General features: G+C 38.1%; 2 protein-coding genes across 2 annotated transcripts; one reads left to right on the forward strand and one right to left on the reverse strand.

The window, feature by feature from the left end:
• Positions 1-473: 473 nt before the first annotated feature.
• Positions 474-19,945, reverse strand: LOC131791454 (armadillo repeat-containing protein 3-like). Its single transcript, XM_059108805.2, has 26 exons — positions 19,794-19,945; positions 17,298-17,415; positions 16,275-16,400; positions 15,908-15,976; positions 15,681-15,731; positions 15,477-15,565; positions 14,850-14,922; positions 14,409-14,498; positions 13,454-13,521; positions 13,255-13,326; positions 12,996-13,076; positions 12,827-12,857; positions 12,442-12,509; positions 11,530-11,614; positions 10,998-11,106; positions 10,030-10,139; positions 9,400-9,466; positions 8,776-8,848; positions 7,917-8,053; positions 7,541-7,709; positions 6,321-6,421; positions 5,935-6,030; positions 5,242-5,445; positions 4,573-4,735; positions 4,023-4,115; positions 474-3,092 (listed from the first exon to the last, which is right to left on the reverse strand). The coding sequence occupies exons 1-26, from the start codon at positions 19,839-19,841 to the stop codon at positions 2,982-2,984; spliced, it is 2,502 nt and encodes an 833-aa protein (XP_058964788.2). The 5' UTR covers positions 19,842-19,945; the 3' UTR covers positions 474-2,981.
• A 102-nt stretch (positions 19,946-20,047) lies between these two features.
• On the forward strand, positions 20,048-24,218 carry LOC131791431 (selenoprotein K-like). The gene is made up of 7 exons (XM_059108774.2): positions 20,048-20,089; positions 20,164-20,248; positions 20,367-20,385; positions 21,193-21,251; positions 22,102-22,154; positions 23,084-23,126; positions 24,011-24,218. Exons 1-6 carry the CDS (start codon positions 20,071-20,073, stop codon positions 23,119-23,121), a joined length of 273 nt encoding a protein of 90 aa, XP_058964757.1. The 5' UTR covers positions 20,048-20,070; the 3' UTR covers positions 23,122-23,126; positions 24,011-24,218.
• Positions 24,219-24,996: the final 778 nt, after the last annotated feature.

Below are 24,996 nucleotides of genomic sequence, written 5' to 3' on the forward strand. Positions count from 1 at the left end.
GAAAAACTTACGAGCGCCTACATAAATACATGGTGCATGGAACATTACGAGTCCAGTTTAAAATGGTTTTCAGAATCCGTATCTTGTACCAAGAAAATCTCACAGAGTCTAATTTTTTCGTGAATTTTGCGGATTATCCTTGATCAGCTACGATAATTTCGCACAGAAAAAAATAAAACAGCAAAATAGAGTGCCTCCTAAATTTACCACGTTCAATTCACATGGACAAAAAACATCCGCTTTTAATGAAATTTGTTACTGAGGCCATCTATGTCAAACGAAAACAAAAGCATCAAACGGAGAAAGAAATGTATTGTACTGGATAGGCAAAAATTAGTTCCCAGCGGAACTTTCAATGATCTTGAGCCATAAAAGTGTCTTACTGCAAACACAAAAAATTCACACTTACAAAAGATCTGTAGCTCCTGTAAGATTTCTTCGCTCGCCGTATCTGCATTCAGAAAGCGTTCGCTTGGGAGAGCTTTGAGAGTACGATCTTTTAGTTACTATCCTGTTTACAATTACATTGCTTTTGCTATATTTACTCTAAAAGAAAAAAACACATCAACTGGGTGCTAATGTTTCCTGTTATTTTACTGACTCTGATATAAAAAGTAACATACCGAGGTTAAAAGGCCCATAAAAATGTTATATAAGACTTATTACATATGTCTTTAAGCGCTCTCGACCGGAAAAACACATTTCAGTGCCACTTTTAACAACGTTGGGCCAATAAAACTTTAGCCGTCTGAAAAGGTATATATTTCATCTCGTGCAACTGCGAACAGATACGTGACGGTTCTTTATAAAGCTTCAATAGCTTCAACTGCATAATTTCGAATTGGAACAGTATCCTGTTTTCAAATCCATTGTTTGTGCTGAATGCATCACTAACACAATTTCCCGCAAACTTGCTTCGCTCAAAGCTTTTAAAGGGCGCTCTCCTGCAATAATTTTGAACCTTCGAGCACAAGATGTTCAATTTTTATCTTGTTTACAGATAGTTTCTGCAATGTCTACTCCCCAAAAGCAAAAATACAAAAAGTATCTACTGCGTGATTATGATTCCCGTTTTTTCCTGACTCTGAAGGAACAGTAACATACCCTAGTTAAAAGGCCCGTAAACATATTACATAACACTCATTACATAACATGCATGACCCTTTTAGTGTTCTCGACAGGAGAAACGTACTTGGCACTCCTAACAACCATAAACTAATTAAACTCCCAGCCGTCTGAAAAATTATATATTTCCTATCATGCAACCACAAACTGATAAGTGACGTTACTATTCAATGGTATCCACTTTCAGAGAGCATTTGCCTTCAAGAGCTTCAACTTAATAATTTCTCATCAGTACTTTATGATCCTGTTTACAGAACCATCTGCTCGCTGCTTAAGTTTCCCCTATTATTACCCCGACTTCAAAGGAAAGCGTGCGCAATTACGTAACCTGATTAACCTTTCAACTCTTCATAGTGACTAGTATCTAATTTCTCATTGCAGTGTCATTGCTGAATCAAACACAAGTCATGAGAATTAAGGAATTGATCATCCTTGTAAGATGCTTTTCATTTTCAAACAATTTCTCCTTGTCAGCACCAAAGGAAATGTATGGAAAACATGTATACTGATGTTCGGTTCACGCTGATGAAGCTTTTGCAGATTACCCATTACACGATACACATGAAACTGCGCCATTTTCTTAGATGAAGGAACTGCAGTGTGCCACTTTTCACAATAATAAGCTGATAAAATTATCAGGTTTGATTCACTTATAATATTTCTCGTATCATTTTGAGAATTGACAGCGAATTGTCCGAAAACACAGAACAGATAAACTGTAAGTTGTTGTTAAGTCTGATGATGTAAACTTGTAAAACGTCGTGGCAAAATTGACAAGAAGCTGCAGTAACGAAATTTCCACAATTACCGTATTTTAATTAACTCATTTCCATGTTCTCACCTTGCAGTGCCGAGAAAAAGCACAAAAACAAAGCGCTACATTAGTGGAAGGAAGGAGGTCAAATTTAGGACAAAGCGTGGTTTTAAATAAAATAATTAAATAACGAGCTAGAGATTTCTATCGCGCGATAGTTGATGTAGGGCCCCCGAATCAACTATTAATCAAAGAAGGTGAGAGTGAGTAGTTCATTTCTTTTCGTACAAATCTACTGGTCTTTCAAAACGTAAGTACAAGACGAGCTGGTTTTTTTGTCATTTTGAAAAAAATTGGTTTTTCTTCTCTGATAACACCTGTTTAATCTACCAAGGTTATAGTTGGCCTGCATGCCCACTCATGTCTACCGTTACTGTAGTAAAAGCTATGATTAGAATGAACCACAGAGAATCAGGGCAGGAGCCAATCAGATTCGGTTAGAGACAAATAGTCAAGTTGGAGATAGTCAGTCAGACAGTGGCCAAAGAGAAGGGAAGCGAGAAAAGTTAATGCACTGCCGGTAGAACTGATGCAGATAGCAGGGAATAAAAAGACCAATGTCAGGAGCCATGCTGCCTTCTGCTTAGCGTGGCACTTTCTGCAGCTTCTTTCCTTCCAACCAAAGCTCTAACAGTGTTTTGTAAAATCCACTCTAAATATAAATTTTTTAGCATTAGAACAATCGTTCTGAGATGAATGCAAATATGAAGTTTTTATGATACACTATTTACAACGAGAACACTTCCACAAAATAAGAACAAACCTCTAAAAAGCACTACGAGCTTCTCAGCTTTACACAAAACTTAGCAACATACACTTTGTATAAATCCATCGATACAAATTAACAAAAACAGCAGAAAAGACTTAGAGGTGGAATTTCGTGACGGTACTTCACTGACGGAAAACATTTCATCAATTCCCTGATCTACAAGGCGATTTCCTCAAGTGTTGTTGAGAGTGTGAAGAGCTTTGCAATGTCGTAAGCCATTTCAAAACTTCTTTGTGAAGTCCTCTTCAGTTTTGACTGAACTTGATTCTGAAGCTAAAGCCTTTGGTAGAGAGTGGCCTCGGGCGAGTCAGTACTCATTAGTCGTCCAGGGATGTGCATAAGATCGACGATGTAACTCTTTGGAGGGAACTTAGGTTGACCATCCTAAATAACAAAGGAAAAAAAAAGGAATAGGAGTACAGGGCGTGCAATTAATTTTTATTTTTCTGATAGCCACTTGGTTCCTAAATTTTTCAAAGTGGTAGCCAATTCGAAAAAAGTTGGTCGCCATCTTTAAAGATTAACAAAACCCTTTTTTTCCGCTGTCAGCGTTCTAGATAGGCCCTCCAAAATTAAGTTAGGAAAAAGATCTTTCACTTGCCACAAAGTGGACACTAGGATGGATGATATACAACGTTCAAGTTCACCTTAATCCAAGATGGCGTATAGTCATCGATCGAGATGCACGTGCTGCGTTTTGGAAACAAACTTAACGAGGAAGTTTGCCGCGGATTTATCTTTTCAAATCGTTTAAACTCAGTATATCTCTAGGTAAGGTTATGATGAAGCATTCTGGTCGCCAATTTGGCGACTAATTTTCAGGATTTGGTCGCCAAAGAAAAAAATTCAGTCGCATTGGTGCCTGTATTAGGCGCAAGTTTACGCTCCGCATTAGAAAATGAAATCTTCCATAACAAGACCGGATCCCGTTTAAGCAATAGGAGAACTTTCAATTGAGAGTCGAACGTTATCCGAGACTCAAGATGATTTGCTCCATAGTGCTCCATGATTGGTCTAAAATCTCCTGCTATCATTTTAACCAATCTGATGCAAGATTAAAACGAGCGTGACCTGGCAACTACAATGTTCTCGCCTGTGCACTGAGTTATCATTGCCCTGCTCTTTGATATTTCCCGTTGTCACGACTGATCGTTCTCATTATTTTTAACCCGGCCTTACACACTCAATTGAACGGCGTGCACTATCACCGGAAAGCCGTCGCTTAAGTCTTTCAGTTAATTATCACAGTTGTTGTTTCAGTATACATATCCTTTCCTTGCATTTCACTTCAACTAATAGCGTTAGTTTTCTCACCTTCACCTCGTCACAGAGCATCACCTCGTTCCAGGCCCTGTTATAATCTCCTCGGACCAAAGAACAGCTCAAAGCAATGCGATCAGCAAGAGCCTGGAGAGAGAAGTACTATTAATTAAACAAACCGAAATACATCACAACAGACTACACAAGTCTCAGAATGCAAGAGAACAAAAGCTTTCCTTTCAAAGCTAGGGTTCCATATAAAAGCTTAACGTCGCTTCTCACTATTACAGTTTGGCCGCAGAAGAACCCTCAACCATCGCAGAATTTCATGATTTTCAGTATCGCGCAGATCTCGTTAGTGTCAATAATCACCATCTAACAGCTTAGAAAAGCCGGGCGTCAATTTTTAAAGTGGAGCCTGGACACAACTTCACGAGCGCAGCATAAACGGCACTACGCATAAGCAAACTATTAAAACTACTGAGTTTTCTGAGGTCATGTAGCGGACTCTCGACCGACCAATGAAAAGAGAGAAACAGTTCATCGAATGATGTATGATATTCTTTTTGTCGGGAATATTGACTGATTTATGGGCCACAATTACCTTAAAAAGCAAAGCTCTGTGATAATATATTCCAGTCTGTATCTTGCCGATGGGAATAATGTTGGAGTTGAGCTCCACCTTCAGTTGACCGATTGGCAGCTCATAGCTGAAGGTGGAGAGGGATTCTCTGTCGACCGATCCCCCCATCTTATTACTGACAAAACTGCAAAGAAGGAAAAAAACGTTAAGTAGACATTATGCTGAGATGCCTTTGCCACTTTGCTATACATTGGTGAGTTGAAAAAGCCATTGGCCTGTTTCTGGAATGTCCCGATCTCTTCAGAAATGAAGACATATTCAAAATCTTTATCAAAGGAATATTAGAGTAGGTGTTGACTCAGAAACCAGTCCATTTGTTTCCTTATATATTCAGTGTCTGAATTCCAAAACTACCAGCAATTCGATTTTAAACACGATAGACGAAAAAACAGTTGTTAGGGACTGGTAACAAATGGGACTTCTAAGTGACAGGCTTGAAGGCGCGAGAGTTCAATTTTTTTCTTCTTATTGAGGCAGCGCGGAGTTAATTTTAACGTAAAGGAAACTAAAAATACTGTTTCTGTAAAATAGAGAAACACAAAAGAGGCAATAATGAACCTAGAAAGAAAAATAAGTTTAAGGATAGAAAAGATTAACATAGATACATGATAAGAGGTACGAGCTGTTTACCTTGCAAGAGCCTCTACTTGTTCTGTGGTCGTGTTCAACGGCTGAATAGTGTTTCGAACCTCCTCAATGTACCCCTGAAATACCTCATCCATGGGGGGCTGCCAGTTAGGCGCTTCATCTTGTTGCGTGGTTGAGACCTCCGATGAAGCGGCCTCTTCTTCCCTTTGTTTCTGTTCTTCTCGTTCGCGCATGATTTTACTTTTGCTTCATCGAAATAGAAAAATAAACTTGTGGTCTTGTTGACAAAAACATTATGGAGAAAAATCTCCGAAGTTAACGGTCGCAAAAGGTTTGTCACTCTTTATTTAAAACTTCTATGATACCGAGTGGCATTCAATCAGGACATCGTTATGTCACAAGGCACAATATTCCCCCCGTTCCCCCCGCGGGGCAACCCAAGGGCATTTGACTGTCGTCCGTGCATGGGGAGGTGGGGAATTTGAGCATTGCCTAGCGGGAGTGGGGAACTTGAATTAGAAGTGTCAAGTCGTTCCAGCGGAATACAAAGAGGGGGAAAGTGCCGGTGAGGGGAAGAGGGGTTGTTGAAGCTTTATATATCATTATCATTCATTAATTTACTATAATTACTTCAAATAGAACGGTATTTGTATGGGTATATTTTTGCGACAACGTTTTCCCATAACACCTATGGCAAACATCTCGATTATGAAATCACAGCCAAAAGATTTCTACCTTCTCAAGTCTTTGTTAGATTTGCTTCCTTTTGCCAATTTTTCCAAGCTCTTCTCCGGCTCCTTGGGTATTAGAAGGATGGGCGAAGGAGTTTTCCTGGATGAAAATTAATAAAGGAAGACGTTCTTAGTTTTGTGACGAGCGTGGAGAAAATATGTTTTCTACGCTATCGGTCACCTTCCTGTATACTCCAAGAAGTCATCGGTTGCTTGTCATTCTAACCTTTGTTCTGACTGGCCATTGTGGTCACCCTGCTTTTGGTTTGAAGAAACTCAATTAAACTGCTCCAAATCCTGGCCGAACTACACACAATCCATGCTTTGTGAACAAAGCTTTACATCCATTAGTGCTCATTAAAAACCCTTTTCAACCCTTCTCAACCTTACCTGTCCGCGTTCTTGGAGTTAACAAGAAGAATGGGCCTATGTGCGTCTGTTGGCAACGAACTAAGTTCCTCCAGAGTTAGGAACTTGCTGTCAGGACGCATCTGTACAAAACAGAAACCGAACACGTATTACGCTCTGTAAATAAGTGTGCTAGCCTATGAAGCAAGCGGAATTGTTTATAGGATGGCACACCGGCTCTAGCTCTACAGCTTAAGAACTCTGTAGGGTTTTTATTAATAACATTTTGAACTTGTAGTTTTCACCGACCTTCCCTTCGTGGTGTTTGGGAATCACGTGCGACGCACCTGATTTTATATCTCCAACCAATCACGATCAAATAACCGTAAATTCAACTTTAACATGAATTCAGTTTGAAGTTGACGCGTGAAGGGTGCATCGACTTCATGATAGATGTCTAACCTTTTTTCGTCGCACTCCACTGGATCTATTTTCTTTTTTGAAAATGATTTTACAACAAAAAAGGTCGAGCTTTTCGGAGCTTAAGTCAAAAAGTAGGCATTCATAGTTTCTTTCTGTTTGGATCTCCCTTTCAATAATGTTGCCTTTTCCTTTTTCATCTAATGATGCATCTATCTCAGTATTCATCTATTCTTTATTTTTTCTTTTTTTTCTTTTCTCTTACTTAAAATAGCTAGCCAGAAAAGAAAGAAAAACTATCAAAAGCAGGTATCTGTTAAGAATCTAATGTGCTTGCGCGTGCTGCACTGCATCTGCACGAGCAAGTTTCAAGCCACTCTTAACTGATTATGACGTCGCATCAATTGCTGACGAGTGACTTTTAAACTTTTGTAACGTGATACGTGGTTTTTGGTAAGTAATTCTCCACGTAGGTATTCAAACTTGTCGTTAGTAGTCAATAGAAACAAGTCATTGCATCGCACAGATACCGATTCTTTCCGTTCTAATTTACCACGTTTGCATCTGAAATTGTAAGTAGTCATTTGCTTGTTATCTGAGCCTTAATTCACGGGAAATTTCCGACCGACCGACCGACCGACCGACTGGCTGATTGACTGGTTGATTGGCCAACTGGCTGACTGACCGACTAACTCAATGACCAACTTACTCACTGACTAACTGACAGACTGCCTGCATGACTGGCTAAACTGCCTGACTTACTGACTGACAGACAGTGAAACAGACGGTCAAACGGTCCGACATACAAACGATCTGACGAACATCTTAAAAAGATTCCTTACCGGTCCACAGTCATAAAATCCATCTTGAATGATGTTATTAGATCCCAGTGTGCCGGTCATGGCGTACTTGGCCGGTAGGTTGCTATCCAGCAAACAATCCATGGCAGCCTTAGCGAAGCCGGACTGACGGGTGTTTGATAGAGAAACCTCTCCTAGAATATCCAATCCCCTGTAAAACACAATCAAGTTCGGCTCTTAGCACAAGTAGATAAGAGAAATTCATTTTAATGGTAGTTTTTGTGAGGATTTTGGATCTCGGCCCTTAGTCACAGAGATGCGTCGGAATAAATAAATAAAAAGCATATTTGGATAAAACAAACGGAAAACAATGAAATCAAAGACCACAGTATCTACGCTTCTTTCATTATGAACTCACCCCAGTCTGCAAATCTCAGTCGCAGTGGGCAGGTCATTGCCGCACTGTAACACGGCCCAGGCCACGCTCCGCCGTACGTCATCATTGCCTGACCGTAGTAGCTCTACCAACCGAGGAAGGCCGCCTTCGGCACGAAACTATTGAAGAATCAAATGACCGTGTGATTAAAGGAGCTGTAAAAGGTGTTACATGTAGAGTATTTTACCCCCCCTAAACTCTAATGTGGCTAAAGCCCTAAATTGTTCAAATCTGAAATTTGCAATCTGTAGCAATCTTCCCCATCCTGAGACATCCCCGTCCGTTTTCAGTTAATTTGATGTTTTTCTACTCCATCAAAACAGTAGTACACAATGCAATGCCACCTGACGCTAAATATTTATGGCGTGGCTCCTATAACACTTTGGCTCCCAGTTCTCAGTAATCATTATGCATCTTTTCTTTCACACATCAATCAAAACATATCAGGGTTGTGCTGTATCAGAGCCCGAGTGCTACTGGCGACCGTATTTTGTCTTTAGGCGACTTGTATACGTTACTTGTATGAACGCTTTTAAGAGCTGGGCAAACAAGATTTTTGAGGCGAGAATCTTTGGGCACCTAAAGATTCTCCGAGGTGTGCAGTTTTGCAGATGTTGGAAAAGTCGACTTTAATTTCCCATTTGTCCCTGAGTTTTCCCAGACCCATTCCTTAAAACAAGTTACCTGTTGTTGATTAACGACTACTTATAATCATTAAATGCTGGGGGAGCGGCGTTTTATGTCTCTGTGCGATGTCATAAAAAAAACCCTTCAAATGTGACTTGGATCATCTGTTGAGACGTATTAACTTCATTAAGTTGTGAAACTTTATATCTTTTACCTCGTTTCTTGAGTCTGCATCACACACAAAGGCTGCCACTGCTATTCCAGCTTTACTCTGCACTATTGCCGCACTAAAAGAAAAAAAAACATGCACTGAGCTTTCTACACGTGGCAGACTTTTCTCAACAGAGAAAACTACGGGCAAGAATGGTATTCACTTCGGAGCTATGGTTCGTGATGTCACCTGATGCCTTCCTGGCGCATGCCCTGTACCGTAATGACTACTTGATTTCATATTGTCTTTACAACTACGTCTGTTTTATACTTATACTCCTCTTCTACCGTGACGATACAATCTTTGTTTGACACAACTGCGCATGCACGACTAGCTCCGGTCCCCTAACAGGTGGGGGAAGTTTCCCACCAAAACGAGGTTTTTCCTCGTTAACTCGATACCGTTGCAATATTTCTTAACAGAATGACACTCGCTCTGGTACGGCAAGCCAACTGCTGGTGAACTCGGGCCGGTATGATTCGCACCAGTATGACAATTTCTGTTGGTATCAACAAATTAATTACAGAGCAAAAAGCCCTGGGATGTGCTTGCATCGATACTTAAGTCGGCCTGGTATCTTGTTATCAAACTTTAATAAAGGAATGAGTCAAATTATAAATTTATTACTTGGATTGTAAAGCTTGTACAAGGGCAGGCACTACACCTCTTTGCTGCACCTCTGATCTCCACGACTCTGAAATAAAGAACCAGAATAAAAATTACCAAACAAGCAGAGAAAGCATGGATCGCCAAAAAAAAAAAAACCTGAAACTCAAGTTTATAGAGATAACTAAACCTAGTGAAAAAAATAACAGCCTAAGTTTAAAGCAAGCTCAAAGAGCTCGCACTAGGCGCGGAAAAACTTCCTATAAGGAACAGGTCCAGGTCATGGAAACAGGTGTGACGCACACTAAGTTGTCAAAAACACACAACGTCGCAAATCGTGGGAAAGCATGGAATGGATGCTACAAGGAAGCGCGGCAGAAAGTAACCAGACGTCAAGTGTGAGGGGGGAGGGGAGGAAAGTGCCTACGCCGCTAATTCACACTGGACTTTAAAATTACATTCGACAGTTTGAAAATAAAGCAAGTTTATGATGTTGTATTGCCAGATGTGTTGCACAGTTTCACGTCTTTTAGCGATAAACGAGGGATTATCTAACGATGACTAACGAAAACAAACAAATAATTTTGCCATAAAATCAAAACTAGTTGTTTATATGTTCTCTACAATAGAAAGGTATAACATTGGTTTTACCTTCTGTTGCCAGGTTGGTGAGGCAAACAGCTGCATTAGCCTGAACCGAAGGCTTAACGTCATTGAGCAGTGTGATCAGCGGATCAACTCCTCCCTTGTCTACCACGTCACTATAATTGCACGAAATCCCATAAATTTATGCTTCATGCATGACAATAAGTGTTTCATTGCAAAACAATGAAAAGAAAAAGAAAAGTAATAGGACCAAAAAAAACAAAAAGGGAAAAAGCACATCAAAAGCGAATGAATGACGTTAACACAAAAATAGTGCGTGTGTTTTGTGTGAGTTGGCCGCTGATCTTTGACATGTACTGTGCTCAACGAGAGCGAGTTAAAAGATCATGAAAATTCCCTTTGCAACTAGACTTGACAAGATTTCCACCTTCCCACACTTCATTATACACACAGTACTTTGTCAAAACAAATCTTACATCAGAAAATTCTGGCCACCGACACGAATGAACTACAAGAACAAAGAACTTAAAACGGAGAGGAAACATTTGTATTGTACTTGTAGGTAACGTGGCGGTTAGGAAAGCATGGATAGGCAATATTAAGGAAGACTGGATGAATAGATTTTCACGTTTAGCGCCACTCTCAATCAGATGCAAAACTAAGACTGATCACGACTTAGTCACCCGCGTTTTCCCGCGCTTTGGGCAATTTGGTTGTTTTATCTTTGAGTTCTCATTGACATTTTCCCTACTTCTTAACGACTGTTGTAGTAAATTTTATTTGGTTTCACGACACTCTATCGAAAAGCGCTGTAAGTAATTCCTTTCTATTTTAAAACAAGCTGTAGTCCCAAATGTAATTTACTGTTTTACTATGGTTTTCATGAATTCAAGGACCGTAAGCATAATGAAGCATGGGTTACAGTCCAACCTGTAGTAAACAGTCACCCATGGGGAATAACGTAGTAACTTACCAGAACGTTTTTGTTTTATTTGAACTACACATTGTCTTACCCGCAGTTTGTACTGTTAGCAGTGGTGATATTTGCTAGTGCCAGAGTCGCTCCTTCTCTCACGTCCGGGCTGTCACTGGTAAGTAGATTAATTAATGACGGTATACCTTCTGCAAAAGGAAAGACAAGGAATTTTCAGGTCTTTCAGAACAACGTGTGGTTGAGGCTGCAAGTTACTGGACCAAAATTTCCAATTGAGTCCAATTTGCCATATGCGACAAAGATAACGCGAGCTGAAAGAGATCTTTATCAAAATGTTCCAAAATAAGTTACATTTTCATTTGCTAATTTTATAAATGTAAAGCACTGATCCTTGCAGAAGGGCTGCAGTTACAAATTGTATCATCTTTCCCTGAAAAATCGCCTTACTAATATATTCTTCTTGGTGAAGAGAAGCACTGAGAAAGTAAAGTGAGTTGCCATAATACACAACATCATGATTCGGCGGGAGCTGGGACCCAGACCTCTCAATGCAGAGCCAAGCGCGCTTACCATTTGTGCGCAGTAAATCAACTTTTTTTATTGGTTCTTACCAAGTTTTCCAATCACATCTCTGCTACTAAGGTTCTCAGACATAACTGCAAGGGCTAAGGATGCCGAGGCCTGGACACCAGGGCTCTAGTAAAAAAATTGCAGCATAATATTGATATCAGGATGTTTAAACATACACATTTTTTAGGTGTGAGGGGAGGTCAGAAGTAGGGGGTTGTTTTACGTGGCACTTATTAATGATATTAGTAATAAAATACAATTTTTAAAAAGAGGTGTTCATCACTTGACGTGACTTTCAGGGGACTCCTTGCAAGACTTCCCAGTAGATTGGTTGATGTCAAAGCGCACTTGAAGTAGTCGTATTTCCCTTCTGGTCGCGCATAAAAACACATCTGTATCTAAAATTCCTATTACTGCACAAGTTAGTACATAATCATTGCAAACAGATTGATCGCAGCCGATTGATCTGAGTTTAATTTATCTATATGCTAAATTATATTCGTTGATTTATTTTTAAGCATTATTAACAGTAGAAAGCAAGAAAATACATTATAAATTATTTAATTTTTCTGTTTGATGATAACATATAAAAAAGTGCCGCCAATTGCCAGTATACACCAAGCATTCTGTGGAAAGAATTTTCGTTTCTTGCCATCTTGGCGTGCAGGGCAAGTCTCCGATTTAAAAGGCGCAAGTGCTGCAGACTAGCGCACGCGATTATACGAAGTCGCGTTTTCGCCTGGTGCTTACTAAGACAGCTATGGTTATATTTATATAGAAAAGCAGTTTTTTAAATATAGCAGTTTTTGTAGGGATGATTTATGCAGAAGGCGTTTCTAAGAACACACGTACCTAAACCTGACCCAAACGAAAACCGTAACATGTGAAAAGTTTTACAGTGCGTACTCGCCGTCTTGACGGCCAGAATTGAAAAATAAAGAAATTCAGCTTACCTCTATGGACAGTAGGATTATCAACGTCTTCTCGCATTCCTGCTCGTGGAAGATTTTACGATTTTCTCCTACAACAAAATATCAAAAAATATTCATCATGAACACGAAATACGCAAAAAACTTAGACGTAAAAATGTAATTTTTACTATAAGTGATTTTTGGCCACGCAGATTGGTCAAAACGCTTCACATAGCCGAATTCACTCCAGCAAAGACTATGCACGTGACCGTTTCCTAGCGGGGCGGCCCGCATTAAACATCAGGGCCACTTAAGGGGAATCCCCGCAGGTCCGAAGGTGACTTCATCTACTTGGTAGCTTGATAGTCAGAACCATGTTTCTAGTCGCTATAAGCACCAAGAAATAGATTAGATTAGATTAGATTACCATTTTTCGCAGCGAGGGCAATGGCTTTCGCCTGAAAGATAAAAGGATACAAAAGATACAAGTGAGAGAAATAACGGTAGCTCTGTAATCAGGTGCGAATGAACGATAACAGATGAAGTCATGCATTTATCTCCATACGGCTGTGAAATTGGGTTTTGCAATTTCTTACCGCATGTTGTTGCACCTCAGGAACATTAGATTCAGCGGCAAAAGCAAGAAGTTTCTGTAATCCTCCAGACGTCTGAATAAGCTAAAAAAAAAAAGGATTAACTTATCGCTTTAAAAACATTTTCAGTAAAGGTGTATGTCAATCGTTGTTTTAATGACAATTTATTGAGAAGTGTGCAATGATACAATCTATTTCCCATTGGCAACTCAAAGAATTTTAAGGCACACAAGCACACTCTGAGGGAAGAAAAGTTTGTTACCTGCATGCTGTCTACATCTTGAAGACAATTTGACAGCACTTGCAATGCTTGCACATGTAAATCCTCGTATTCCTGCAATGAAAACGCATCAGTCTATTAAAATAACAGGAGTAAACAACATTGCTGCAATAACTTAATTCACAATAAAAAACGATGTGGAAAGATGGTGTAAAAACACACTAGTTACAAGCAACCGTACCTTGTTTCCAACAAAATCAACAAGTTTTTCAAGTCCTTCCAGATCTCGCAAAGCTCCTCTGTTGTCAGCTGTAAAATACGAGGTATGATTTCCATAGTTGAGTAACGCTAAGAGGCCGTGACAATTATCTGAAGTACATGTACTCTTTCTACATTTCTACAATCAAGTTAACCCTTTAACTCCCATGAGTGACTAAAACAGAATTTCTCCTTACAATATCAATATAATATCAACCAGATAAGTGATGAGAATAAAGAAAAATATCAGTTTGGGAACAATTAGTTGATCCAATACAAAATTCTCTAGACTAGCATTGTAAGAAGTGTATGATTGACGGTGAGGAAAATTACAAATTTGATCTGGGAATTAAAGGATTAAATTAAACTCTGTTGCTAGGTATTTACAGATCAATATAAAGTGGACAAGATATGGGTCATTTTGCCATAGCCAATCAGATTGTAATTATTTTTTCATCCTGCCCAGCTATATAAGGCCATCCCAATAGTATCTATTATTTCCTATCACCCCAATCATCCAATTTTTAAGGTAAAAATGAAAAAAAATTACAGATTCACCATCAAAATTTTACAACCAAATCAAATACACTCTCTCAGTTTTACATCAAAGCATGACATCAAAATTTTATTTTGTATAGAGATTAATTAAATCTAGTTATGTAATAAGAGTAACATGAGAAAGTACTCATTTTCTACCAAGCAGAGGTGTGTAACTTTTTCATGTACATGATTGTATCCAAAATGTATGCGTTAGGCTTTTTTGAAGGGGAGGGGAGGAAGGAATAGCCAACTGATTGACAAACCCACTTCTGGGAGGAGTATGATGAGAAACTATATATTTTTTAAGGCATGGCTCAAAAAAATAACCAATAAAATCTGTATTTGATGCTTGTTGTCTAACTTTTATTACATTGAATAAGATGGCCATAAGTCATTACCATCAAGTGTAATTTGAATCAAACACTCCAGTGCAAGCTGCTGGATGATGGCATACTCTGAGTCTAACAGAGCCAAAAGTGGCTGCAACCCTGAGAAGAAATCAAACAAGTGTAACATAACTTGGTCTCTGTAAGAGTTTCAAAGCTGATGTTTCAAGCATTAGCCCTTCATCAGAGCAAGTGTACATGAGTATCTAGTATGCAATTACTTCACTATGTACAAGGCTTCTCAAACATCAAGGTTTCATTGAAAAAAAATTATTGTTTAAAGAAGAAGAGATCTGAAGAATAAAGGAAATGATCAACAGCTAACAAAGCTCCTTATTGTGAGACAAATTCTCCTTGTCAGCACCTTAGTAAATGTATAGAGAGCAGTATGGAGAATATGCACGCTGATGTTTAGGGGCATAAAAGGTTTAAGGAACACTGTGATAAATTTACCATTTAGATCTTTTACTGCTGATCTACTGTGATAATCCTGAACTAATAAAGAGACAGCCTCAACAGAGTTTTTCTGTGAAAACAAAAAATTGAAAAAAAAAAAAACATTTAATTTGATATATATGCTAACAAAATTATAAGACAACTATAAAACTATTAAATAAGTCCTCATTAGCATGTACTAAATGTAATTACACTCATGGTTTTGGTTTTATGACAGTCAATAAAAAATGATTAATGCTCTCTTTAATAAACCTGTTGTAAGATAGAGTGGAACTGCAATACATACAGTGAACAACCTGTATGTGCTACTGGATTGAAAGAGGTGCAAAGAAACAAGAAATACCAATGCATATAAAAATATAGTAGAAAAGGTTGTGGTTTGTCATCATGCAAAAGAGCACTTTCCAAAGGGAAGTATAATCTATTGCCTCATGATGTGGTCACTTTGGATGTGGATCACGACATTTCGACTGCATACTGCTAGTCTTATTCACATGATGTGACTGATTAAGTACACATCAGCTATAGATAATTTTTTTATGCTGTTGTGCTCAGCTGTGATTGGATGGAATTCAACCACTATGGTTGGTGCATCTTTGAAATAGGTTCCCTCTGTGTATATACCTGCACATCACAATCAGGAGATGACAGAAGCTTTACAATTGCCTCAAGGCCTCCTTGTTCGAAGATCTCCACTTTGCAAGAAAATTCAGCTGTGGAACAAGATTAAATTAGTTACAACTTTAGCAATCAACATGTATTGATAATACACTTCAATTAATAAATGCAGTTTTTACTTCCAAATTACTGTATGTAGTATATAATTACCTGCCATTGATACCAGAGCCAAACTTGCAAATTCATGGCACAAAACATCCTCTGGAAAATTATAAAAATAAGTGATTGTCAATGATAAAAATATTTCAAAAGTTTGGAAAATAATTTTCATTCTATTTACCTAATGAATAAACATCAGTTACCCTTTAACATGGTTATAAATCAAAATTCGTCATTTCAGATTTAAGTTTTATTTTAATTAATTATTTCAAACTCACCATCGGGTCCCAATAATGTTACCAAAGGCTGAATACTAGACAGCTTTCGAAGTTCTTTTTTGACATTTGCTGAAAACAAATCAAGTTTTTAATATTCACACAAATTTAGCACAGTCAGCATCCTACCAATAACCCAAAAACACTCTTCACCCTTTCCTTGATCATACCAGCTTAAAATGTTAACACATTAGTGGGATAGTAGGAAAAATCATATGGAAATTTAACAAGTAACATTTTTTTTCCACTCAGATTAACAACATGCAAGCTTTGAGCTTGGGCAATAAATTGGAATATGAAAAAAAAATTATGATTCAGAGCCACCTTATACTTGAATGAGAAACACTTTTTCTGTTCATGCAAGACTTACCATTCTGAGCCATGGTCCCAAGGCACATGGTAGCATTTCTCCTCACCACTTTGTCTTCAGACATGATTTGTTTAAGCAAAGGTTCTAAGGCCCCCAGGTTCAACAATTCCTGTCTGTTCTCATCACCTGCACAACCATAAAAGGATGTAATTTACATCACAGTATACTCGTCTGCAGCTTTGAGAATAGGGGAATTGACAGTGTAAAAAGGAAATCAACCTTTTTAAACCCAACCAGTATTAGGGCAAAGCCTTCAATACCAGTGTACTCAAGTAAAAGTTTCAGCCCAAACATTAGCCCAAATTTTATTCTTGGTGCTGTTCCACCATCAGCTGGTTGATAGCTAACCATTGGCCAGCTATTAAAAGAGGACACTGATCCCTCTATCAATCAGTTATTCCAGGGCTGTCTATGTATGCCTGATTTCCACATACATGTAAGTGTCATATATACAAATTACTCCTTTGAATTCTTAATTTACCAACCTAAAAAATACAGTCTCACCCCCATAAAAGAAATTCTGTACTGTACTCAAAAGGTGCAACCAGCCAGAGCTGATCCTGGTTTCCTAATTAAATGAGGCAACTAGGAGTATTACTACTCTCCCCCTGGATGGGATGCTTGTTTATCACAAGATTTCCCCTCCCTAGCATTTAATCACGCTTTCCTGACAATTCACTAGTATCCATTTTTACTCCTGCGTGGAGAAAGGCGCTGTAAAATCCCATCCGGTCTCGCACCTGGACATCTCTACACACAGACCACAGGGTACTATAGCCTTCTAACCATCCATGTAAGATATGGTTAAATTACCCCCCTAATTTTAATCCCAAATTATAGACACATTAATTAAGTAACCAAAAACTCTGGGCTACATGTAGTTTCAGTGGCAAATTAAGCACTGACGGCATGTGTATTGCCAGCACTCAAAATTATAAATTAAAAGAAATCACTCTAAAGTTTAATATTTTCTGTCGCAGTGTTCTGTTGGAGGAAAGTAAATAACAAATAAAGAACACTAACACTTTTCTGCAAACTTGTGCAGTGCTTCACAAGCTGATTGAAGAACATGTTCCTCTGGAGAGTCTAGCATCAAAACAACTGTGTGGGGCTTCTTGCTGACAAGTTCCAGAGGGTCAAACTGTCATACAGAAACAAGCACATTTATCAATAATTCCTGTCAACAACAAAACAGGTTTTAACCTTTCAACTTCAAAGATCTGATTGTTAATATTCTCCCCTCTAGTTGCTACAAATTTCATTGTAAATTGGTTACAAGAACTTGGTGTAAGATCAAAATAAAAACTTTTACCTGATAAGTTTTAGTATTCTCAGTACATGTTTTCTGGATAATGTATGGATATTATAGGGAGAAGTTACATGAAATTAGAAGATCCTCGCAGCTAAGAACACTACTGAAACTAGTAGTTGTAAGTAGGACCTGAAAAAAATTTCAGGCCCGTACGGGATTTGAACCCATGACCTCTGCGATACCGGTGCAGCGCTCTACCAATTGAGCTAACAAGCCAACTGGGAGCTGGTCAATGAATTGGGTACAAATAAACATCCGGGTGAATGAAGATTTAGATATATGAAAATTCACATATTTGCACTGCGGTGGAAAGATGAAATTAGAAGATCCTCGCAGCTAAGAACACTACTGAAACTAGTAGTTGTAAGTAGGACCTGAAAAAAATTTCAGGCCCATACGGGATTTGAACCCATGACCTCTGCGATACCGGCGCAGCGCTCTACCAATTGAGCTAACAAGCCAACTGGGAGCTGGTCAATGAATTGGGTACAAATAAACATCCGGGTGAATGAAGATTTAGATATATGAAAATTCACATATTTGCACTGCGGTGGAAAGATGAAATTAGAAGATCCTCGCAGCTAAGAACACTACTGAAACTAGTAGTTGTAAGTAGGACCTGAAAAAAATTTCAGGCCCGTACGGGATTTGAACCCATGACCTCTGCGATACCGGTGCAGCGCTTTACCAATTGAGCTAACAAGCCAACTGGGAGCTGGTCAATGAATTGGGTACAAATAAACATCCGGGTGAATGAAGATTTAGATATATGAAAATTCACATATTTGCACTGCGGTGGAAAGATGAAATGAGAATTTTCATATATCTAAATCTTCATTCACCCGGATGTTTATTTGTACCCAATTCATTGACCAGCTCCCAGTTGGCTTGTTAGCTCAATTGGTAGAGCGCTGCACCGGTATCGCAGAGGTCATGGGTTCAAATCCCGTACGGGCCTGAAATTTTTTTCAGGTCCTACTTACAACTACTAGTTTCAGTAGTGTTCTTAGCTGCGAGGATCTTCTAATTTCATCTTTCCACCGCAGTGCAAATATGTGAATTTTCATATATCTAAATCTTCATTCACCCTGAGAAGTTACATGTTTATCACTTCTGGAAGTCAAAGGGTTAAGAGGGGTATCTATCGAGAATGGGACAAGTAGTTTCTATCCAAAAATTTTAAAGAGCTTTGCAAAATTTACATTTTAATATGAGTTGATAAGCTATTCAAACAATCAGTATCAAATTGTAACATAACCTCGTATGAAGAAGAGTTCTAATTTAATCTGATAAATAGCTTCGAGGCTATCCAGTACCTAATTATCATTAAGTTTTCTAACCATTTAAAAATAGTACCCAAACAAATAAAACTTAGATCTTAATTATCACCACTTGGGTTGCAGTAATCTACTGCCTGCATAATTATGTATTAATAAACCAATCACAACATTTACAACAGTTGACGTGTGACTTGAATATGATGAGAAAGTGTGAACATTTGTTAACACTAGCTAATAATGAAGAATATAAATCATACAAACTTATATGAATTAATGCATGATACAGAAAACTAAAACCAAATAAATGGAAAACTTAAGAAACTTAAGTAACTACTGAGCTACACTTTACGCTTTCAGCTAGATTTTAAGTCAATTTCTGAGGTGCTGTTGATGAGAGCAAAAATAAAGTCTTCACAACTTACAGTTTTGAATCAGTACAATATAACAAGCATTCGCATTTTTGGAAATACCGACACAGCGCTCAGAAATAAAATTTGTACACGTACAGTCCATGAATTCGAAGGGAAAATTTGTTTAACAAACAACGCCTTCCATCTAAACGCCACGTTCGTAACAAGTTTGGATGAAGAGAGAAATTAAACTCGAATAATAACTCAAATTTGTGTCACTCTGACAATCGTGGAAAATAGAATCGAAGTAGAATTCCACTTCGCTTATGTTTGAGTAGTATACCTGACTAAAATGGACCATAATGCACGCGTTTACCAAAATAGTCCTTCACAACAGCTGGAAAATTTCGGATTAAAGAACCCTCTCGGTACTAGGCCCTGTTATTTGATCGCGGATACCGCAGATACCATGGATTATTTAAAAAAATTCTTAAGTTTCCCATAAGTTCATGAAGTCAACTTTTTCCATTACATCGATTGGTGAATTTCATGTTCGCTTTTATGCAAAATAACCCACCTCGTCTTTAGCTGGAGTTTCTGGTTCTTTCGCCTTCTTCTTCCCCATAATTCTGGAAGCTTACTATGTAGTCTTAAGGCTAAATTATAGACTTTTTGACGAGGGAAAAGAAATTCAAAATTCTACTACAAACACACTGAAATGTACCGCCATTTTGCAACTAACTCTTGTTGCTATAGTAATCGGACACCTTAGTGCTCAGATTCCAGCTCGGTGATCATCGAAAAGAGGCTCGATCCAAGCCTTGCGCAATCAAAATAAAAACTGATTCACCAAAATGGTGTACGTTTCTGGAAGTAAGTGAACTTTGGAAATCAAAAATGGTTGTTATATTTTATGTATTGTAACTCTTTCGTCCTCCGATTTCTAGGTAACGTCTTAGAGAGAAGATCGATATGGAGATTATCCATATTCTCCGACGTCTTCTGGGGAATTATCAACTTCGTCATTTTATTGTAAGCAGATGATATGATTTTCCTTTGTGGACATTACACGTAAAACCATAACGTTTCTGCGATCTGCGGTTCTAACGTTTTTTTTCTTTCCTCCCTTTTGTCTTCAATGTGCAAACAGCTTCCACACTATGTTTTCGGTGAGTATTTTTTTCGCTTAAAAGCATCATCCACCGCCATTTTATGATCTGGTCTACGTAGGCATCACAAATGTCGTGTTAAGAATAAGTTGAATTTATTAAATCATGCTATAATTGGGATTTTTCTACAATTTACTTGAATTTAATGCCTAAAAAATCGAAGACAATTAAATCTACGAGCACTTGCGATTGATGTTTTAGCTACGCTTGATGTTTTAGTCCACTGTGGTGTGGAGCTGTCAGTGATACATAGCGAAACAGGAAGTGATAATGGAAATCAATTGTGCATTACAATTCACTAGCTTCTCAAAGATGTAGCTGCTCCTTTCAATAGTAGTGGATTTTTAATCTCGTAACATACATTTTGAAACCACTGGTATCCTTGCAATCTGATTGACTATCTGCAGTGTGATTTATTCACAAATCATGCTATTTTTTTGCTCTAAATCTCATTTTTCTCAGCTAATGAGAGCAGCATTACAACAAAACAACCAGTCAGATTCCAAGGCTTGATTAAAGTAACCAATCAATTTGTAGGGGAAAAAAGACAAAGAAGCAAATTTTACTACTTTTGTTCCAAAAACTTTTCTTTGGTCATTTGATATTTCTGTCTAAGTTCCACTTAGTTTTACAAACTGGCTTAGTGCTACTGTGTACTTGTTTGATTTTGAAATCATGCATATAATTTTAGACCAAATTGTACTATATTACCTTCATAACATGTTGATGAGACCAATGACAAAAATATTGAAACACACTTGTAATACAAAGTGCTTATAGTTGAAATTGAATGTGTTATGTTTTCAGCCTGGACTTACAAAACATGGTAACTCATATTCTAATTCAGAGTACAGACCTGGTGGAGGGTGAGTTTGTTTGTTTTTAACAATGTTTCTTTAAATGTCCTTATTTGCTTGTGTGACCAGAGGTGTGTGATGGCTAAGTAAGTCTCATGCAAGTTTAGCCGGAAAATACCCAATTTCACCCTGAACTTTGCTTTCAAGATAGGGACTGGTGACTTTTAATAGGAAATTATTCTCTAAAGAGGGAAATCAATAGAATACCTAGCTCTTAACAGCAACAAGATAGTGGCAAAGATTCATGAAAATTTTGGTGCCAGCGAGACTTGGCAATAAACTTTCCTTAGACAATATCATGATGGGTGAGAGCTATTGAAACTGCCAAGGCTTAACTGACATAAAAATACTGTGGAGAATAAAACTGCCTCTTCTGCACATTCATGGGAGAAGGATGGACCAGTGATTGGTGCACTGGACTCTGAGTCGAGAATTCTGTGTTCAAGACCTGGCCAAGTCAAAGTGTTGTGTCCTCTGACAAAAAAGTTTACCTTTAGAGTGCCTCTCTCCAACCGTAGTATAAATGGGTACTGGCAAATTGTCAGATAAACCTGATGAAATGTAGGAGGAAGGGGGGGGGGGCATAACCTTGTGATGGACTAGCATCCAGGGGGGAGCAGTGGTACCCCCAGTTGCTTCATGCTATCGATACCAAGATAAGTTCTGGCTGGCTGGGTCATTTTGCTTGAGTAGAGACTTTGCCTTAACCTTTTTCACAATCAAAATTAAATCTCTGATTAAAAAAACATGATAGAAAAATTCCATTATAAGGGTGCAGGTGATGGGGCAAGCAGGCCTGGGAAAAATGCAAGATACAAGATTGTGGTTGTTGTGATCAGATTTTAAATTCTCATTTTAGACCTCCAAGACCGCCTGGTAGAAGATTTGGAAGAGTTGGTAGAGGAGGTGGAGGTAATGAAATAAGTTAATGATCCATCAAATATATTTGCTTGTGCGCAACTAGTCAAAATTCAGTGTGTGACAGAATATCCCCCAGCTTAAATGGGGTGAACCCAGGTTTGACTGAGGCAAGTCACACGCCAAGTCCAATATTACCAAGTCCAATATCACCAAAGCGATATTCCCCAATTTTTAAACCTTATGTCCACTACATTAAGTCTTCATTTCAAATTTAATTTAAGATGAGAGAGGGTTTGTGGTTGTTACAGAGGAAGGGAAATCTTTTTTTGTTCATTAAGTCATACCAGAGAACACTCCAAAGAAAACATCCCACACTGCAAACATTTTTACACAAATATTTGAAGGGTAATGATCACAATAGTCTCTATTTTGCGCAAAAATATGTATGGGGTATTTGTCCTTAGACATTATCTTTTCCTGGAAGCTCACAGTTTTCCAAGAGCTTCACTCTCAGAAAACTGTTTGTATCTTCGAGGAGATAATGTGCACAAACAAATATCCGCACATATTTTTGTGCCAAATAGATACTATTGTACATCTATGTATGTATGTTAGAGTTATTCTAGCTATTTAAACATTTATTCAGAGTAGTCTGGTGATCAACCAGTTCCCAGCACGATGCTCTTGTTAGAACTGGGAAATGTTCTTATCCCTTTGTTCAATTATTTGCTTAAGCCTTTTACTCTCACAAGTGACAGAGACAGAATTTTCCTTACAATATCATGACAATGTCAAGCAGACAAGTGATGAGAATAAAGATTATTAGGGGATTATTAGTTGATCCAATACCAAATTCTCTGAATTAACATCACAAGAATTGTATGGCAGATAGTAAGGAGAATTGCCAATGTGATCTTAAGAATAAGAGGGTTAAATTTTTAATGAATTGCTCTCTTTTAAGAGTCACTCTCTTTTAACAGGTGCTCCTTACAATCCAGGTCCTCCCATGGGTGGATGAGGAAGGTACTGTGCATGAATTACAAATTCCTTCCATTTCTCGATCAGTTTTTTAAAATTAATTAATTAACTAAGTGTTGTTGAATGGTTAATGAACCCTTTAACATCCCAGGGGTGACCAAGACAGAATTTCTCCTTACAATACCAATGCAATGTCAAGAAGACAAGTGATAAGAATAAAGAGAAATATCAGTTGGGCAATTGTTAGTTGATCCAATACCAAATTCTCCAAACTAACATTATGAGAATTGTATGGCAGACAGTAAGGAGAATTACTTACGAGATCTGATGGTGAAAGGGTTCATATGATACTGTCCTTAAAAATCTGAAAAATACAGGTCCAGCTTCAGTAGGAAGAAAGGATGATACATCCAATTGCAAAGCAGAAAGATAGCAAGAGGCATGGTTTTTAAGGATTGCTGATGTTTTCAATTGTGTCAATTCTTCCTTATTCCCTACTTCTTTGTATGCCTGTCATGGTAAATTAATCTAGAATTTTGAGATGAATCTTTCTTTTAAAGACAAACTTTTCATCTATATCAGACTTTTCCTTATTTCAGAAAAATAAATTATGTATTCATAGTTCTCTAGGTCTTGTACCCCAATCAGAGCACCAAAGCATGTTTAGTGAAACCTGGTGAATAATGGAATGAAACCCAAACAGAAAATTGAAAAGCTGAATTTTCCATAGGATCCAAGAAGTAACCAACTCAATTTCATTTTCAATGTGCTGAATTTGAATTAAAATTTTAAACTCTGTTCAACAAAACAGCATTAAATCTGGTTTAAGATTTGGTGTGAATGGGGTATTAGTGTAGCTACGGTTTTTAATGCAAATATAAAGGTAATTAACTTTCCTTTGTTCTGTTTTGATTTTGTTTGACCCTCAGGTAAATGCTTGTCAATCTGGTTCCACTGGTATGACAAGCAGAATACAAAGAGACAGCAAAGAGATTCTGTGTTCACCTGCAGATTAATGACGTCATCTAGGGAAAACTTCATCAGGAACCTGGATTGTGGCTGATAATTTTTTTGCTGACTTTGCTATAATTTTGTATTTAAAGATCGTTGTAGATATTAAAATTTACGTTTACCTGTCTTCTTGGTTCAACTTTGTCAAATGCTTTAATCCTAAGGATGTAAAAAAATAATGATTTTATTTAGCCTGCGTAACAAGCGGTTTTGTGGGTGCTTTGAAGCATCATGGAGATTTTCCAACACACGTCTTCACCGCTCATCGCAGGCTAGATTTTACCTAAAGAAGTTCATTATATAATAACACTGAATTATATGAGAACTTCATTATATAAGAACGCTGCATGCCATATCGGCTGCTGATATTGGGAAAGTTGCCAATAATCGTCGCTTTCAAATGGAAGCTGCACCCAAGCAGAAGAATGCGCCATTTTTTCCCGAGGATCCACAGCGAAAATAATCGGATCGATGCCAGTATCAAAGCAACTGTGCGCCTACTCCTCCCCTAACCCGATTTAATCCGTACCTAAACTTTATTGGCTCGGTCAAATCTGGGTTCTATTATGCGACATTAGGTGATCGGGAGGGACTTCGCACCTCTTACCAGACCTCACGCAGACAAAGAGGCAAGAGAAAACACTCAGCCAATAAGCTGGTCACACGCTCATTCAAGAGTGCTGAAGGGGAAAAGTTTCTTTAGGCTCCCTTGAGGAATTATAGCTAATTAATGCAAACAATTTGTTGTGAATTCCCACATTTAATTGCAAGGGTGTGGTCGACTAGGAATAGAACACAATAAGGCTCAGTTGAAAACCAATCATAGGACTCGAATTAGGTCACATGATCAGTAGATAAAAAATTTTTTTCTTAAACGCTAAGCACGCTCCCGATTTCCTCTTTG

Source organism: Pocillopora verrucosa, chromosome 9 (assembly GCF_036669915.1).
Source record: "Pocillopora verrucosa isolate sample1 chromosome 9, ASM3666991v2, whole genome shotgun sequence".
Taxonomy (NCBI): domain Eukaryota; kingdom Metazoa; phylum Cnidaria; class Anthozoa; order Scleractinia; family Pocilloporidae; genus Pocillopora; species Pocillopora verrucosa.